Source organism: Cinclus cinclus, chromosome 1 (assembly GCF_963662255.1).
Source record: "Cinclus cinclus chromosome 1, bCinCin1.1, whole genome shotgun sequence".
Lineage (NCBI taxonomy): Eukaryota > Metazoa > Chordata > Aves > Passeriformes > Cinclidae > Cinclus > Cinclus cinclus.
The window spans coordinates 139,570,490-139,589,053 of NC_085046.1; the positions used below are offsets into that span (position 1 = coordinate 139,570,490).

Genomic DNA, 18,564 nt, shown 5'->3' on the forward strand with positions numbered 1-18,564 from the left:
GTGTGGTTTGTGTCCTTCCCCCTTGGAAACAAAAAAATATTTTTTTCTTTTTTCTTTTTTTTTTCTTTTCCCATATTCTCCTTACTTTGGCAGGTTGAAAATGAACCCAGAGGAATTTAAGTGTCCTATTCCCAGCAGCAGTGATCCATTTCTCTTGGCAACATATGTCTGATGCCACAGATACTACAAGGTCGTTGGGTTGCTTTACAACTCTGGGTAACTTCCCACAGAAACATCATACGTCTAGCACCATGTCGTAGTGTTGTTGCTCTTTCTTCCGCCTGCCACATTTGTTGATAAGAACCATGTACAAAGTCAAAAGCAAAACCCAGTAACATGCATAGAGTATTGTGCCAATGATGAGAACTGTCTGTTTTGACTCAGAAAATGGCTTTTTTGATTCCTTGTAAATAGTGAAAATTACGCCACCTAGGAGGATTGTAAACCAAATGGAGACTGGAATGAGTCCTATAAAATTAACTACAATGGTTTTCCTTCCTGACGTGCCCCACCCTGCTTTGTTTATTGTGGCAATTGCAAACATCTTTGCTGGCAGTAAACTTGACATGTACAACACTGAGTAGAGTGACATGAAGACCATGACAATGTTGCCCCTAAGGAAGCTGGCAAAGGAAGACTTTATCAGGCCAACTAACTGAACTGTCAACAGGAAGAGGAGGATGTTCCAGATTTTTCCCCTGTAGAAGAGCTGAATGACTGTGGCAATAAGGAAGAAAGGAAAGAATCCAGTGATTACAGCTTCGTAGGTCATCCACAAATGGTGCTTGTGGAACCACATGGCATTATAAAGCCACTCTCTAAAGTAGGATTTACTCCAGCGGGTCTGCTGATTCAGCCACCTGAGATACTCGATCGGTGTTTCCGTGAGGCACTTGGATCTTGCTGTGTATTTTGTTGCATAGCCCAGACTTAGCACTCTGTTAGTTAGATGCCTGTCATCTCCGAAGCTGCACTGGGAGCCCATAAACTCTTGATTGTACCAATCTTCCACAAATTCATGGAGTAAAGAGTTTCTGTACATTCCCAGAGGTCCACTAATGCACTGTACACAACCAAAGTAGGACTGACAGGCTCTTTCGATGTTAAATGCCATCCAGTATCTCACACTGCTCAGAAAGGAGATCCAGGAATCATATTTGTTCAAAATCTGAAAAAAAAAAAAAAAAAAAAGTTTTCCTTTTGGATGAGTTCTTAAAACAGAAAATGTGCACACTGGATCAATAAGGAATTTGCTGAGACTAGAGCACAATTAGATGAAATGTGGTAGGAGCCTCACTCCTGTGTCCAACTTATGGCAAACCCAGGAGCTATGCAAACATTTCAGCTAGGGTATTGGCATGAAGGGTGAGATGAAATCTTCACATGTCTGTTTGACCAAGAGGTTCTTCTTTTCCTTGCAACCTCTCCTATTCCCTACCAAGAAATTTCATTATTTTCTGTGTCATTCTTCCTTCCCTTTTGCCCCCAGTTAAAGACCTGCTGGATTTAGACTCTCCCAAGAGGAACTGGTGAGTTCATGGCCTCCTGCTGTTTTTCTGCCCATGCACATCTTTGGGACACACAGGACTCCTTCCAGCCCTCCCAAAACTATGCTGGAGCATGAGAAAAGCTGAGCACGGGTCATAGGTCTTTGCCCTACATTTTTTGGTATGATAAGGTTGGCCCTAGAGGTTTAATCCTGAACTGTATTCCCATATCCAGCATTAGGTCCTCTGAGGAGCAACCTGTTCTTTCTCTGCAGTACCAGCCTGTTACCTTGTCCCAAGACATATGGTGATACTCCAGTAGTCTTCCTCAGGCCCACATAAATGTCTCTGAGTCTTTCTCTTCTGCACAACCCAACTGCACACCAGTCTGAACACTCAGTGGATGTATGAGCACATGCAGACATGCAAGTCTGTTGCTTCACATCCAGGTTCTCAACACGCACCTTGTGCCTGATCATGTGACAAGAAAGTGTGTGGATCTTTAGCCTTCTATAACTATAAAGCATTGCCCTGCAACTAGAAAAAAAATAGTCTTTTGCTCTGATGGTCCTAATTTCTGTCAGTTGTTTTTAATAAAATAACTGACAGAACATATTCTTTTAATTTTTTAATTCCAGAACATATTAGAAGCAGCAGGGCTTGGGGATAGGCTCAAGCCTGGCTCAAATATATGTGGTGTATGCTGGAAGATGAACTGGGGGGGGGGAGGGGGGGGAAGCCCAGAGCCTTCATTCTGTCACCTTTTCTCACAGAGGACACATGTGACATCTGTCCACATGGCAGATGCTTATGAACCTTCACTGTCACAGCTCAACCTGTACTTCCTCCCTTCAATTGTACTCACAGATGCCTGGAATTTCACATGCATACGCTGTGTATGCCTGGTTTGTGGTCAGTCTAGAGCTCCAAAGTTATTCAGGTTTCTGGGGAAATCCTAATTTCTGGAGTTATGGCCTACATGCCTGAAATAATTCTGACTACTTGGGTGTTCATTAGCAAGTTCTTGCTCATTTACATGTGTCTTTCTCCTTTGTCTCACATAAAAAGCCCAACTGAGTATGGGGGACTGATCTGAAGGCCATCTGAAATATTCATACACCTTTCTCTTTATAAATTGCAGCAGACGTAGTTGTCAAAAGGAATCAACAGCCTTTTGCTGTAGTAATCAGCCAAACTCAGTAATGCTGAAAATCCTACCACACATGGAGCTGGTCTGATTTGGAAGTTTTCTATTGCTCTGCCTGACAGAGATGGGAGACCCAGCAACATGCAGAGTGCACAGTGCACAGCATTTTAAAATTACTTTTATTTCTAACAATCTTGGCTGCCAGTAGTGGTACAATTGAAGTGCTTGAGATTATTGAACATGGCTTTGGGAGACCTGTTCTCAGTTCCCTGCTCCCCTATAGGTTTTCTTTGGTATCTTGAGCAAGCAGCTACCGAGAGACTCAGAGATGCCACAATAGTCCTATGGCCTATGCCAGTGCCCCCCTTTTCATTTATAGGGGACAGAATATTATTTGTTCACTTGCTATGGATGTTAAAACCATATAGTGCTCACATCCAAGAACAGCTTCCATTCAATGAACAAAAAGGTTAAGGTATGATAAGAACATCTATAATGGCATTACATATATATATGCATATAGAATATACACATAAATTATATTTAATTCTATTTCTGGCAGATAAATCTATTAAAATGCAAATAGTTGCTGAAACATCTCTGTTAATCTGAAAATGCTCACCTGTACATCACCTCCAACTCCTCCAACCATTGGATCTTCTTCTAAAACTTTTACCATCTCCACTGATGAGGCTGGATCAAGCATTGTATCTGAATCACAGACCTGCAAGTAAGAAGAAACAAGAACAAAAATGGGTTAAGGAGTATACTACAGAAGAAAATAAAGATCATGCAAGTGGCTGTAATGACTCTAGATGCATATTCTCCTGAATGCAAATAAATCTGACTTTGAAGTCTGCACTGATATTTCTGTTAAAGGTCATTTGTACCAGGCAGCAAGGCATAGTGCTGCACAAAACAGAGAGCTTGTTAAGGCTGTGCACACAAACAACCCTCTGTATCAGCTCCATTTGTTTTACTGGCACACTGGACCGGCTTCTTCAAGTAAGATATGGGGCACTGCAGAGTAAGATGGTGTTTGTGGGCATGTAGCAGATTCCTGTTGTGCTCTGACATGGAATTTCCCTGCATCAGCTACATGGTTGGAGCACCCTGGTCAAATGTTTCCCACTGCCATATAAAGGAAGGAGTGAGGAGTTAAATCCCAGGCACTTGCTATTAAAAAGAAAAAAAAGTCAAGTAGGAGTCTGGGAAGAAACCTAATCTTTCACTCACAGAAGGCTTTAGCAATTCATGTGAAATATGTATCTCATATTTCATATATATTTCAGAACAAACTCAGTTTTAATTTTAGATGCATGATGTGTTATTAGTAGTGCAGAGATTTAACATTTGATATAGAGAAATTATTTGCTATTTTTCTCTGGCATTCTTATAAAAAATACGTAAGGCCAGAAGGCGTGAGTCCCAAAGTTTAGTACTCCAAAAAACCAAGGCAGAAGTAGATGACACACAAGGCATTTCAGCTACACAAACATTTCTAGTCAACTAAACACTGTGTACATTAGGAAATTAGCTTTCCCCTGGAGAGTAGGAGGAGGGCTTAGACAGGCTGGCTGGTCTGAGACAGCTGGCATTGCTTTCGTTTGCTCTGAGGAGAATGACTCGGGCTGCAGCCTGTTTAAAACCAAGAGGGTGTCTCCTTGTTGCAGTTGCTGCAGCTGAAAGAACTGGCCACATCGTGTGTGAACTCATTTCACAGACACCCAGGAACTGGAGCAGAGACTGTCCCAGAAACACCCCTCTGACCAGCTGAATCCCACCCTACAAATCCTCATACTGCCTTCAGTTTGTCCTCACATTGCATTCCTGTGACTTCAGATGGGGTCAGTAGGAGTAAGTCAGTAGCTCTGCATAAACAGCATATTAAGACAGATTCTGTTGAGGCTTTGTAATGGGTATCCTAATTTTGGTGTCTTTTCATGCAAACTTGCAATTCAATCTAAACCCTCTCAATCCCGGCAGAGGTAACCTTTGTGTCTGCTCTTTGAAGGGGGAGGAGAGCACTGGGGCTCTGCTCTCGACCGGATTCAAGAGGAGAGGCTACCCAGGATAGTTGGACTGCATAGCTTGGGATGCAGCTGGGACTCTGCCACATGCTCCCCTCCATGCTCACTCAGAGGGGGCTAAGAGGAGAAAGGTGATGAAAGCTCTCCTATCTCTGTCAGGAGAAAAGCCACAAGCATATCCAGCTCCCACTAACTTGATGTATCCATCTCCTCTCTTCAATGGCCTCATCCCACAGCATCTTTGAAAACTGTCCAAAGCGTGACTCCAGCTTTAGTGGAAAGTTGTCAGTGGCAGGACTGGGTGATAGGGAGCAAAACAACTCTCCTGAAGAGGGGAAACAATGCCTATACTTTTACCTGGGTGTTCCTGGACAAACCTGTTGCTGAGTGTTTTGCACAGGGAATCTGTAGTTTGCTGAATTCCCAGGGTGCTCAGACAGTGACAGGCAAGCCATTTCTTGTGAACATGCATGGTGGGGTGGGGTCAGCTGCCTCCCAGCCTCTCTGCTTTCCTTCCCTCCAGCACCTGTCACTTGAGAAGCTCCCACCCCATCAGATGTATTTACCTATGGCAGAAAGGCCTGCCTATAAGCCACATCACTATGAGAAATCTTGAAAACACTGAAATTTTAAACAAAACATCATCACATGTCCAGCATGTGGGGTGCCCGGCATAGTAGGTATGTCTGAGTTTCTGGGACAAATCTAAGAAGCCATCATTTTCCATCTGGATGAGGTTTTTGCAGGTGAACAGAGGTCATACCCAGAGAAACACAGATACTTAGCAGCCCAAATAAACACTGACACCTGCCTAGCCAGGATGTTCCCGGGACAGCCCAAGAGACAATTTGCCATTTTTCCACATAAGGGCCGAGTGACCCAAACATCACTGCCTTGGATCACAGAGTTACATGAAAGGGACAGCTGACCTTAAGGGAGTTTTCTTTTACTTGCTATAGACAGTGACAAATTATCCGAGCTGCTCTGAGTTCAGACTGCACTGGACTGTTCACACAGGCACCTACATCAAGCCAAGATGAATTGTACCCTGGTTACCTCACAACTCTGCACTGATAATACTTGACATTTTAACTCCTCCACCTGATTACTTGCACACTCATAAACTCTTCTAGAATGGAAACAAGCCTTCACAGCAGTTTTCAGTACTTAATGAGACACCACTAATGAGTAACAGCTTGTTGTCTGCCCTGGTCTGACTTATGATTGCCTGTTCATAGTTCCAGGGTGCCTTCTAAGAACTCTAAGGCCTACAGTTTTGGGGGTGAGCAGTGGTGCTGACTAGCCACTTTTTAAAGTGCTTAATAATTAATGCAGACTGCTTAGCCCTTGAAATATTTGGCTTGTTTAAAGTAATTTACCCTGGGTCACCCCAAAGGACCATTTGAAGTATCTAAACCTTTATTAATTCATAAAACAGAGCCACATTTTAGCTGCATTTTTTTATGACTCTGCAGTAGCCAGAGCCACCAAGGGGCTGCATTTCTACTACAGATGTGACTGTCAGTGTAATGGTGGCATTAGTCACTACCACAGACTGTGCTCACAGCAGCACTACAGTCTCTGACAAATTCATTAGAACTTCTGAGCCAGGTCGGGTGTGTTAACTGAACAGAAATATCTCTTCTATTTTCTGAGTTTATGCTATGACTGTTGAAATAGAAAAACTTTTTCCAGGTTCCTTGAAAAATACAAGAGCTGAACTGAGAGAAGAAACTTGCAATGAATCTGCTTCCTCTCTGCCTCCTCTCTTTGCAATCTGACATGTCTATGCGAAGTGATTATAAACCCATGCTAATAAAAAAAATAATTTTTATCCCATCATAGATCCTCACAGCACAAACCAAAGCATGGACAATGGAGAGATTAAGCCCATTGTTTTGAAAGAATAAATCAGTTTCAGTTTAGGAAGTGGTTGAGGATGGGTTTTAAATCTTGGCCTTACTCTCCTAGCTCCAATAACAGAGCAGTTCCTGGCACTCTTCAGTTTCTGCCCCTCCTGCGCACCGAAAATTTGCTGCTCTCAGGCCAGCTACTGGCAGCCTCTCCAGGTCCCTGGGACACTGCACATGGATGCTGTGTGGTGCAGAGTGTGCACACACACCCACACAAGGCTGGGCACAGGCTCCAGGATCACATGTGGCTCAGCCATGCAGCTGCCCTGAGCCAGCAGAGAGAGCACCTCGTGGGGACCTGCTGCTCCACTGCAGGAGACTGCTCGATGCTCTGAGTGTGGGAGAAGCTGGGAAGAACTGAGGATGGTTCATTAGGAAAATCATCTCCTATTCAGTGGCATTAGTCAAGTGAGCCTTCTTGGCCTAGATTTCTAAAGAAGGGTCCTCAGTGTCCAGCCAGAGTATCTGATCCCACCTGCCTTCCTCCACACATGACCCCTTCCCACAGCCAGCAGGGCTGTTTGCAGGAATGAGGAGTGCTTCCATGTAAGTAAGGCAAAAACATAGACAATCTTTCAGGGGATCCAAGGCAGCTGGCAAGAAATGTGCCTCTGCTGCTTTGGAAACGGGGAGAGAGGACCCAGCCTAATTCATTTTTAAGTGAGTAGTGTGTCATAAGGGCCTTAAAGGCCAAATTGCAGTGAGTGAGGTAATGCAGCTGTAAGTGATGAAGCAAAAGCTCCTTCAGGCTTTAGCTGAAGAAATTTTCTTTCAAATCTACACCCTTTATTGAATATTCCACATGGCCTTCAAAGCCTTTAAAATATATCCCCATCTTTTTTACGGACTTCACCACTTCTCCAGGATATTCCCTAGTGAGACCAAATACCTGTCTGTCTGCTCGTATATGGGGCCTCTAACAAACTCACAAAATAAAGCCTTACCCAAGACCTTCACCTACAGGAGCAGATAGAAGGCTTTTGGGAGGTCACTGGCTTTGTCTGAAGCAAAACCATTTGGATGAGGGGGCAGTACTGAAGGCAGGGGAAGCATTTCAGATTTCTCCAGTAGCTGGTACACATATTTAAAACAGTCACAGATAGACTGGCCATTTTAAAAGGTAGCAAAATACCCTTTTAACGGTCAAGCTGTTTCCAGACAGACTGAAAGGAGCACTGTGTTCATCAGGGACTAGGATGGCCTCTAACATACTGCACAAAATATACAAAAGCTGCTTTCTTTCAAAGTGTGTTTGAATTGGCACTGACCTGGTGCTCTAATACCTACCTGTACATAATCCACACTTCTCCCCAGTGCTTTGAATGCTGTGTACATTACTTCTCTTTTTCCACCCCATTTCTGCATGATGCAAACACTTTTGTTGGACAGGACCAGCTGAGATACGTATTGCATGCTCTCTCTGTGAGACTCCTCTGTCTCACCCGGACCTTTGTCATGGAAGTTATTACTCCAGATATAAGTGGCACAACTGTCCCTACCCATGATTTCAGTGAAAATGTCCATCATGTAAACGTCGTCTTCTGAGTTCCCATCAATGACCATAACAACTTTAATTCCAGGGTAGGTCAATCTTTTTACAGAAAGTAAACATTTTCTTAAGTAGTCAGGATCTTCTTGATAGGCAGCAATACAAAGGGCAACTGTTTTGTTCAGTTTGATTGGAGTCTCTAGCGATCGTTTCATTTTCCTGTGCTCTAGGTAGGCAAACAGGCTTTGGATGATGAGATGTGATGCCAGGATAGCACCATAGAGTCCAAAGGAGAAGTAGTAATTGTCTGTTTGGATGAACTGGTAGCCCACAATGTAAGCAGCGGTGATTCCCAGCAGGAGGGACACCCCAAAGAGTGTGGTTCCAAGTATTCTCAGGATACATATAAACCTCTCACAATACATCTGCAAAGAAGTAGGGAAACCATTAGCAGAGCCACCACTTGCTGATATAAGACATCATAAGGGGTGCATGTGGCTGCAACACAGATCTCAGCATCAACAGATACACCCTGAGCTTCTGGCTCACAGACTCACTGCAAATGAACATTTGCTCAAATTAACATCTCTTTGCAGTATTTCCTCCATGTAAAGTACGATCCAAACAGACTTAATGCAGTAGAGATGTTTTCTGCTATTTGCAGTGCCCTCACAGAAGGTGCTATCTGGGTCAGGATCTTATTTTGGAAGCCTGGGATGGTTGGATAAGACACTGTCATATTATTCTGAGAAAGTTGGAGAAGGGGCTTTTGGGCCACCACTCGCTTCATATGGTCACAGGAGAGCAGAACAGCTGAAAGTCTGGGCAGCCCCTCCTCATCCTCCATCCCTGTCACAACTGCATCCCACCCTGAATTGTTTCTGTCGCTTAGTTATATTTGCAAAAATATTGGAAAGACATTCTTAAAACAGATGCCTGAATGTATTTATAATTTTTCAAACAGATGTCTGACTATATTTATAATTTATATTTATATAATCAGACATCTGCTTTAAAAGGTCTTCTCAATACCATTGCAAAAATGTATTATTCATACAGTTGTGTACATAGATACACGCACACGTGAGCCTGTGTGTATAGGGGCTAAAGCTTAACTGAGATTAAGTCTGAGGCAAAAACATGCATAAATTTAGCAGAGCCAACACTCCACCCTGGACTCGGAAATTTGCTAGGACATCAGCTGATTCTCACCACTTCTACATATTTAGGTTACCAGGCTGTAAAATCTTCTAACCTAAACTCAGGGCTATGGAGCAACTGGCTGGCATGGAGGGTGCTCTGGCATTCTCAAAACAAACAAACAGCATGGGCAGGCAGCTGGAATCTATTGGTACCTAAATACCTTTTCTGACAATCACATTACCCATTTTATAAACAGCTTTCTCAGAACTGTAAGAAATGACATTTTCTGTCAATAGATGCATTTTATGTGAAGGACATAAAACAAATTATGTCTGTTTAAGGCTAACCCAGTAAGTGTGTTGCAAGTCAATAAAGCTCATGCTTGAATTTTTTGCTGAATTAGCTCCTCTCAGAGTAATGGATTTAATATTTGTGTTTTCTTGCTATTATTCATATTTTCCCTGCTGTTATCATCTCACTCATCTGCTGCTCATGTTTGTTTCACCATCTGTTGGCCAAAGCTGAAGTTGGAACAGGACTTCCTTATATCATATACGTTTTTAACTCTTCCTTGAAAAATTACTACCAAGGCATAGCAGCATAGCTGTCATCAGCTATATATATGTCTGAAAAGTTACAGGCTTGGAACAAACAAGTCAACACAGAATCACTTACAACATAAAAATAAACTAGGCAAGCATGAAGTTTGAGGTTACAAAGACTTTGTCTTTTTCCACTGGCTATTTAGGATCTTAAATTTCAAGACAGGAGGAAGCCTCTTAAGTATATATTTGGAGGCACTGTTAAAGAAATCAGACCCTATCTCTAGGACTTCCTTGAATACTTAAGCCTGGGCTCTGACAGGTGCTGTAATCATCCACCAGCAAAAGGGACCCTCCCTGTTCTGGCCTGTCTGAAAATCTTTCACAGCAGGGGTCATAAAGATGCCTAATAAAAAACAGCTTATGCTTACCACCACTATAGGTGAATTGAAACTCAGTGCCTAAAATAGACTTGCTTTAGAAAACAGATTAAGTAATGGATCCCCTCTAGATTACCTCAAAGTAAAATAGTCTGTGTGTTTACTAATCCCTCAAGCATGCAAAATGTTGCAAACATCAAGATAAATATCTCATTAATGGCGCACTTGTACTCTGCTTTCCCATTTGGGGTCCTAAAGTCTGCTTACATTAAGAATTATATGGCTGAAATGAACAGGATTTACATTAATATCTGGAGTGGCTACATTTGAATGTCTATATACTGTAGCAGGCATATTTTACATTAATTTGCTATTGTTTTGCTCTACCTATAAAGTGCTTCTGCACAAAGGAAAAAAACCCACCAAATTCTCTGATTTTGTCATTACAGCACAGATCCTCTCCACTGCAAAAATCCAGTCTTTTAAGATCAAGAAATTAATTTCTGGTGTTAATAAAACAACATTCCTTCTTTCCTTTCACTGTGAACCTTAGGAAAATAAACAGTGTTTTGATCTAAATTCCTGGCTTTCATCAAAGAGACTTTCCCCTTTTGTGTATGCAATTGAAGGTTTTATGTATAGGCTTTTAATTGACTGAATCTCAGGGAAACTGGAAAAGTTGCTCAATATTTTCAAGATTTAACACGAGGTATTGATAGCTTGCCCAGCAGAAATGATCTTTATCAACTTTAACATGCCCAAACAATAGCAAAGAAGCCAAAAACTCTCCACCCATCTCCAATAATTAAGCCAAGAAGTTAAAAGGAAATGGTGCTTGTACAAGTCTGGGACCAAAAACAAGCTGCTGAGTCAAATACTAATTCTGAGGCTAGGCAGCAGCTGCATCATAGACTTTCAGATCAGACAGTGCTGTTACAAACATCTAGCCTGGCCTGACAGAGTGAAATAAAATAATTCTATCCTACAATTTGGGCACCTAAATCCCTTACAGGCACCTTCACTTAACCCTGTGGTGCTGAACCCAGTATGAGTTTTACACAGCCTCCAGCAAGCAGACCCAAGGTTTGCATGCACAAGGTGAGTGTATTAAAAGACTTTAAAGCACACTGCTGAGCAATTTGTTGTCATGACATTTGCAGCTCTTTCATTTCAGGACAGAGCTGAGCAGTGCTCATCAGCCCATCTAGTAGAACTGAAATGTCAAAGCCCTATGCTAAATGCTAATGCTGTGTAGGCTGTTGCTGATTCAGTCACACATTTTGATTCACAAAGCACTGTCAGGTATACATGTGGCCTGTAGTGACTGCACAGTAGCAGGCAAGGAGTGCCTTTATTTGGAGGCTCCTACGGAAAAGCATGACCAAGAAATGAACACTTGCATATACCTGACATCAGAATCCACCCACTGAACTGCTGGATATTGTGTCTCTTGACATCCTGATAAAGCCAAATATATATACAAAAAGAGTATTGCTCCTTTGTGATGAAGGTGAATTTACCCTATCCACATTATTATTAACAAATGGCATAGGTAAAAGCCATAGTATTCTAACAATGCTTTCATGAAAAATATCAGGTTAACAAATGACTGATACCTACACAGTACATCTAATGATTAGGGTATTAACTGTAGCACTAGAGATCACACTTCTTTCTCAGACTGAATAATGCCTTAGACCTCAAATTAGAAGAACATAGCAAAATATGCTTCTGTTTTCTCTGTTCTGAAAAATATTTAGGCTAGCATTTACTGTAGTTATGGTACATAGATCTAACTTTTATAAGATCTAGACACTTCACTGAAATTCAGCAGGTTCTTATGTCTTGTTTTGAACTGGGTTTTTACACAACAAAGAGCACTGGTGACCTCCATGGTGAAGTACCAATTTTTCCTCCTCCAAAATCCTGTGGCAAAGTTCATCCACATGGCTATTAATCAGCTTTCATGCATCTCTAAGAGTAGCAGGGTCTGAAGGTAGTTTATCCCTTTATGAAGTCAGGAGGCAAAGAGAAAAATCTTATTTTGTTAGTAATACTGAATAAGGGCAAACAGATACCCAGAAAACCAACATGCACTGGTGCCAGAAGATATCAATATTATCTGCAGCCTGTTCAATTCTGCACCCTCTGTTGTGTAGTGGCTATGAGGACAAAGGAAGCAATCAGGTGGTGCCTGGCATCCATTGATACAGGACATGGAACCAGTGATGGGGGTCAAACTGATGGAGGTCAAACTGAAGTCAGTTTTGCTTGTAACACATGGGATGCATCTCACTACATCATCTCTTTCAAAAAATCCCCTCTCATGTGCAACACTCAAACAATGCCACATAGTAATTCTGGGTAGCTTTTCCTCAAAAGATTAAAAAGAGAGAGAGGGAGACACAGAAAGTTTATACCTAACATGTAATGATTTGGAAGGTTGTTTGAAAGAATTAGCACTTATTAATTCTAAACATCTGAAGATATATAGAAAAACCCTAACCATAAGTTGCAAAAGCCAATATCCATCCAGGAGGCAGTAATAAATATTTGATCACAAATGTTCTCATTTTGTCCCTGTACTGGTCCTGGCTGAGATGGAATATTTTTTCCCATAGCCCTCCAAGTGCTCTACTTTGCATTGATAGCTGGGAAGGTGTTGATAACACAGCAGTGTTTTGGCTACTGCTAAGCAGTTCTCCCACAGCTTACAGGACGTCTCTCCAACATTTTCTCCCACACTAATATGCTATGGGTGGGCAAGGTCCTGGGAGGGAACATAACCAGGACAGCTGACCCAAACTAATATCCCAAAAGGATATTACATACCATGTGACATCTGCTCAGATACAAAAGCTAAAAGGAGGAGGGGAAAGCATTTGTTATGACATTTGTTTTTAAGTACTGAAGCCCTACTTCCTGGGAAGTGGCAGAACATCACCTGCTGATGAGAAGTAGAGGGTAAATCTTTTGTTTTCCTCTGCTTCATGCGAAGCTTTTGCTTTAAGTTGCCTTTATCTCAACATACCAGGTGTTCTGCCCTCTTATTTTCTGCATCTACATCCTGCTGAGGCGGAGAGTGATAGAGCAGCTCTGAGGGCACCATGCAGCCAGCCAGGGTCAACCCACTATGGTCCCCTTCACTTTTAAAGGTTACAAAGAGCTGTGCCTCTCTCTGGACATCGAGGGCTGTGGTCACATCAGCAAATAGTGCAATACTACACAAACAGATCTGCAAAGAGGAACACCTGGTGCTGAGGGCCTAACTCCACCCTCCATACATTTTTGTGCTGTACTCTGAACTAAGTACAGTCAGACCCAGTGGACTAAAAACCTGAAAAGTATCCTCCAGAAGTACACCCTGCAATTAGTTTCATTCAGAAGGAATTCAGTTTAGGTGTTCAGTTATTGCTTTGCAATAGAAACTCAAGCAATTTCATTGAAGGGAGAACACTTGGAGCAGCAGCTTCGACAGCACCTCCTCATTCAAAATAAATTGATAATACAAATCAACCTCACATATGAGATCTGCAGATCAGATTTGTCTGAAGCTTTGTGGAAACCAGAAGTGCTGAGCACAGAAAACCTTTGAAAACATCTCCTTTTTATATGCCTGTATGGAAGCTGAATTCTTTAATCTCTATTCAACCTTAGTGCTGAGGCTTTGAATTCAGCAAAGCATGTAAGTGTGTCATTAAAGATAAGTGTGCACTTAGGTATTTTGCTGAAGAGGGAAATCAGTGGATAATTTATCTTTCAGTTCTGTAGTAAAGGCATAAAAAAATATTTCTCTGAAAAGCTGCTATTTCTGACACTCAAGATAAAAATCCAAGTATATTTTTGACAAATTTATTATAGAGATTAACCTCTCTTGTGAAGGTTGTTGGATATGTCAATGCTTAACCACTGCATTTCTTACATTAGGGAATTTAAGAGTGGATCAGAGCTTAGATCAGAAGCTTAGACCTTCCTAGTGTTGTCATATACCTGTTGGTGACCTTAGAGAAGTGAATTCACCTCTCTCTGTCACAGCATTCCTGTAAAATGGGAATCATGATCATGCAAGATATTTTTGGAGGTCTATAAAGCCCTTCATAAGGCTTAAGTTACTGTTTTTAGTGCTATATGAGATCCACCTGTTCTCTAGTTCCATATAATCATTTTTAGTCAAAAAACTCAAACAAAAAACCAACACACCATCACTATTCTCCTTGCCTATATTCTCCTGAAGGTATGGTCTGTGGGGATTTGTCTATAACAAACATGCAACTCTAACTAAGCAGGATGCCTGAGATCAGTGAGGTGGGCACCACAAAAGCCAGCACACACGGCTCCAGGTGCATAGAGCCACCAAGGGCTGTTTTGCACACAACCAAAGGAAGAATGTAATCTTTATAAGCCTTAATACCCACTTCCTTACCCATGAGAATAATAGTGCTGGCTGCCACAGAGCAGCTGCTTCAATGGCACGAGTGTGTCTGAGTGCACGTGTGAGTGCCTGCACACACTGTACCTGGGTCTGTACACACACTCTCTTAGGAGTACATGGTGTTTGAGGCTTACAGTTTCTCAGACAATATTTAGATTCATTATTAGCCTTATTTTGGTGGCAAATTAAATCACATGTCATTAGAGTACGAATAATTCTAGGCACATGTTGATCACAAGCATAAGACAGCTGTCTAGACTCCCTCTTCTATTCTATAGCCTGCACAGAGGAAAGTGAAACATTATGCTCCATCTGTACACCTTTATTACAGCACAATTACCATATCTGGATTTTTTTGGTTATTTATAACTTCCAGATTTTGTTATGCTATTGATCTTCTGGAAAGGGCTTACATAAGACTGAAGTTAATTCTCGGGTTAAATTAAAAGTAAAGAACAGGATTACTGAAGATGGCAAACTCTATCTGTATGCACCGGCTTTGATCAGCAAATCAAGAATCTCCTAGTTGTTCAGTATATGTTTCCCACTAAACTGACCAAATTTAATCTCTTACAGGTTTAAGTAACCAATGTGGAATGAATTAAATGGCTGCAGGTTGGATTTGACACTAATGTACAAAATAATACACTAGTTGTTAAATTAAAAAAACAAAACAAAACAAACAAAACCCAACAGAACAGAAACTAAAAATAAAACCCAAGAAAACCAACCACAAAAATCCCCAAATGTTCCAAGAAACAAAACAAGAAGTAAAACATATTTGTACTCAGATATTTTGGATTATGGTTAGACGAAAATCTAGTTTAGAAATGTTTTCTGGTTGCTGGTTATGAAGTCCTTGGATGCTTTTGGCACAAACCTATTTCATGCCTTAATCCAGCAAATAAATAATTATCTGGGCTACACATCTTACTATCTTGTAATATGTTTATAAAGCACAGGTCATACCTTGTTTGACTAAGTCTCACTACAATGAATGGAGGAGCACTTTGTTGCTCCCTACGCTAATCTTGAATAGCAAAAAAATGAAGCAATTGTGCTTTCATGCCACATGAAGACATGAAGACTTGAGTTTTTTTCCTAGAGAACTTGCCTGGAAAAGTCCACTGAATCCAATAAGGCTGCTCTTCCTGCTGGGAAAACCTTGACTCAGGTTTTTCTGTGCTTGGGTAAGAAGGATTTATTACCCTTATCTTGTCCTCAGAAAAGCCCCCAAGGCACCCATGTTAAACACAACGTGCGCTTTTAAAAAAGTGCATGGGTGCCAATAGAAAAATGATCCCAAGGGCAGAAGACTATGAAGCCAAGTGAAACATGGAGAAGCAGCTGTGCCCTAAGAGATGTGGGGTCACTGCAGCCCTGCAGAGTCACAGAACCCTTAGGGTTAGAAGGGACCTGCGAGGATCAGGGAGTCCAAGCCCCCTGCCCAGGTATGGTCACCTTGAGCAGGTGACACAAGAACATGGCCAGGTGGGTTTGGAATGTCTCCAGAGAGGGAGACTCCACGACCTCCCTGGACAGCCTGTTTGGTGCTCTGCCATCCTCAACATGAAGTTCTTCCTCCTGTAGAGGTGAAACTTCTGTGTTTTAATTTAAGGGCACTGCTCCTCATCCTGTCACTGGGCACCACTGAAAAGAGCCTGGCACCATCCTCTTGCCACCCGCCTTCGAGATATTTATATCCATGAATGAGATCCCCTCTCCGTCTTCTCTAGACTAAGACAATGCCCATCACGAGTGCTGTACTACAACGGGGTCCTCTCGAGGCCGGGAAATGGGGTGAATTCTCTCCCGAGGGCCAATGCCCCCTTCTGCCAGCGTCCTGTGGAGTCTGGCGAGGCTCTGACGAGCCGGCCCTCGGCCGCGTCCGAGAGGCACGAACCGCCGCTCCAGGAGGTGCCGGGCAGGAGGAGGGCTGCTGGGGACAGCGGGCTCCGCCGCCGGGCAGGAGGCGCCGGGCCCCGCTCCGGCCGCGGGCCGCAGACGGAGCTGGGGAACCCCGGCCCCGCGCCGCGGCCAACGGGGCGGAGCGGCGGCGTCACCGGGCGGGGCCGGGGATCCCCGCGCGGCCACGTCACGGGCCCGCCCGCGGGAGCGACCCGGGCCCGGCCGCGCTGGAGCTGCCATCGCCCCCCGGGGCGGCCCTCCCTCGGCCGGGGCGGGCCCCGCCCCGCAGCCTCGGCTCCCGTCCTTCCCTCGGGAAGCCGCCCTGCCCTGCCCTGCCCTGCCCTCCCCTCCCCTCCCCGCCCCGCGCGGCGCCCGGGCGGTTCGGCAGTGCTGTCCGAGGCGGGACGGCAGCCCCACGGCCGGCGACTCGCCTGCCTTCCCTGAGCCCCAGCCCTCCCTGAGCCCCAGCCCTCCCTCCGCTCCCGTCGCGGCCCCGCCCGGCCCTGCGTGCAAAGGCGAGGGGCGGCCGGAGAGGCTCCGGACTGCGCTCTGAGCGGGTCTCGCTTTCCCCGCTGCCGTCAGCGGAGCCGCTGCCCAGCCTGTGCTCGATTCTATTCTGATTTCAGAGGGTTTATGGGGCGGTTGGGTTTTCTTTTGGTTTTTTGAGTTTGGTTTCCCCCCCCCCCCCCCAGATCTTGAAGCTCAGCAATGTCTTAAACGGTTTACACGGAGGAGGGCTTGAAGCTGAAAACCTCATTCATCCTCACGGCGGTCCTATTCATTGCTGAAATAGGTGTAGCGTAGGAGCCGGTAAGATCCTCCCCCAGCCCCACTCGTATTTTGGGGATGTGTTCCAGCTTTCCTCCCTTGAACAGTGGGGATGGGAGGAAGGGGTCTTCTGCTCTTGAGCTGATAGAAACATAATCATAAATCACCTACCTTGTTTGTCCTTCTGTCCTTTGGTCATAGAGTGGCTCCAGCCAACTGTGTGGTCTCACGTACCGTTGCTCCCGCTAAATAGTTTCCAAGTTTGAGGTAAAAGAACAAATCGCACTTTTCAGGGACTTATTGAGACGCTCAGAAATAATAATAAAAAAAAAAAAAAATGAAAATAATAAAAAAATCGTGTAAGGCTATTCAGTCGTACTCATTTTTTTCCCACGTGTTTTCACAATTACCGTGTATTTGTCTTTTTCTGCTTCAGTTTCTAGCTCAAAGTTGTGGGGTTTTCCCCCCAAATAATAGTAATAATAATAATAATTAAAAAAGGTTAGAAATAATAAATTAGGAGTTAGTTTCTCGTGGTCGAAGCTGAAGATCTTATTTCAAACCCGGCTAGCCAGGAGACTGGAGAAGTTGCAAGGCAGCGTCTGAAAGTTTGAGAGATTAGCATCAGATAAAGTCTCTTTGGTGATACCTTGCTGCCCGAGTAACTGTTTCAATGAGGTTTCTCAGCAGCAGCAGCAGCAAACGGGTAATATTTTCCAGACGTCTTTTTCTTTCCTGCTGCTGCTGCTGCTTTTCTGCCTCTTCCACGTTATGGGGTCTTTTAACAAGGGAGACTTGACTTGTTTTAATAGGCGGAGGATGGGAAGAAGGAGGGAACTCCTGCAAGGAGGAAAAAAAAAAAACCCAACCCTCCCAATTGCCATGATCTCAGCCAAGGACCAGTTCAGCGCCAGGAATTTAATTAGCCAAGTTGCAAATTTTTTCAGAGAAATACAATACACATATGTTGCCACCAGCTGGTTCCCTCTTCGTGCCCTGCAGTTGGGGGGAACCCCCCACCTTCCCCATTCCCTGCATCTTTGGGCTTGGGGTGTGGGATTCGTCCCTCCCACAGCCACTATTCGGCTGGGACAGTTTCTGCTGCTGCTGGCTTTTATTAATAAGGGAATTGCGTCTATGAATGGATGAACTTCGCAGTTTTCAGTCTTTCTTTACCCGTTCACTCTCGGGAAGATTTCTTGTAGTAAATACCCGAGGAAGCTCCCACTGATATTCATACCCACGCCTCTTGTGTTAAAACAAGCCGGGAAACATGTTAGGTCATTAAAAATCTGGAAAACTGTGGTGTGGGCTTGGTTTTGGTG

The 18,564-nt window shown here is 43.6% G+C and overlaps 1 protein-coding gene across 1 annotated transcript; it reads right to left on the bottom strand.

Moving 5' to 3' along the window:
• Positions 1-235: 235 nt before the first annotated feature.
• On the bottom strand, positions 236-8,491 carry HAS2 (hyaluronan synthase 2). The gene is made up of 3 exons (XM_062503745.1): positions 7,865-8,491; positions 3,257-3,358; positions 236-1,168 (listed from the first exon to the last, which is right to left on the bottom strand). Exons 1-3 carry the CDS (start codon positions 8,489-8,491, stop codon positions 236-238), a joined length of 1,662 nt encoding a protein of 553 aa, XP_062359729.1.
• Positions 8,492-18,564: the final 10,073 nt, after the last annotated feature.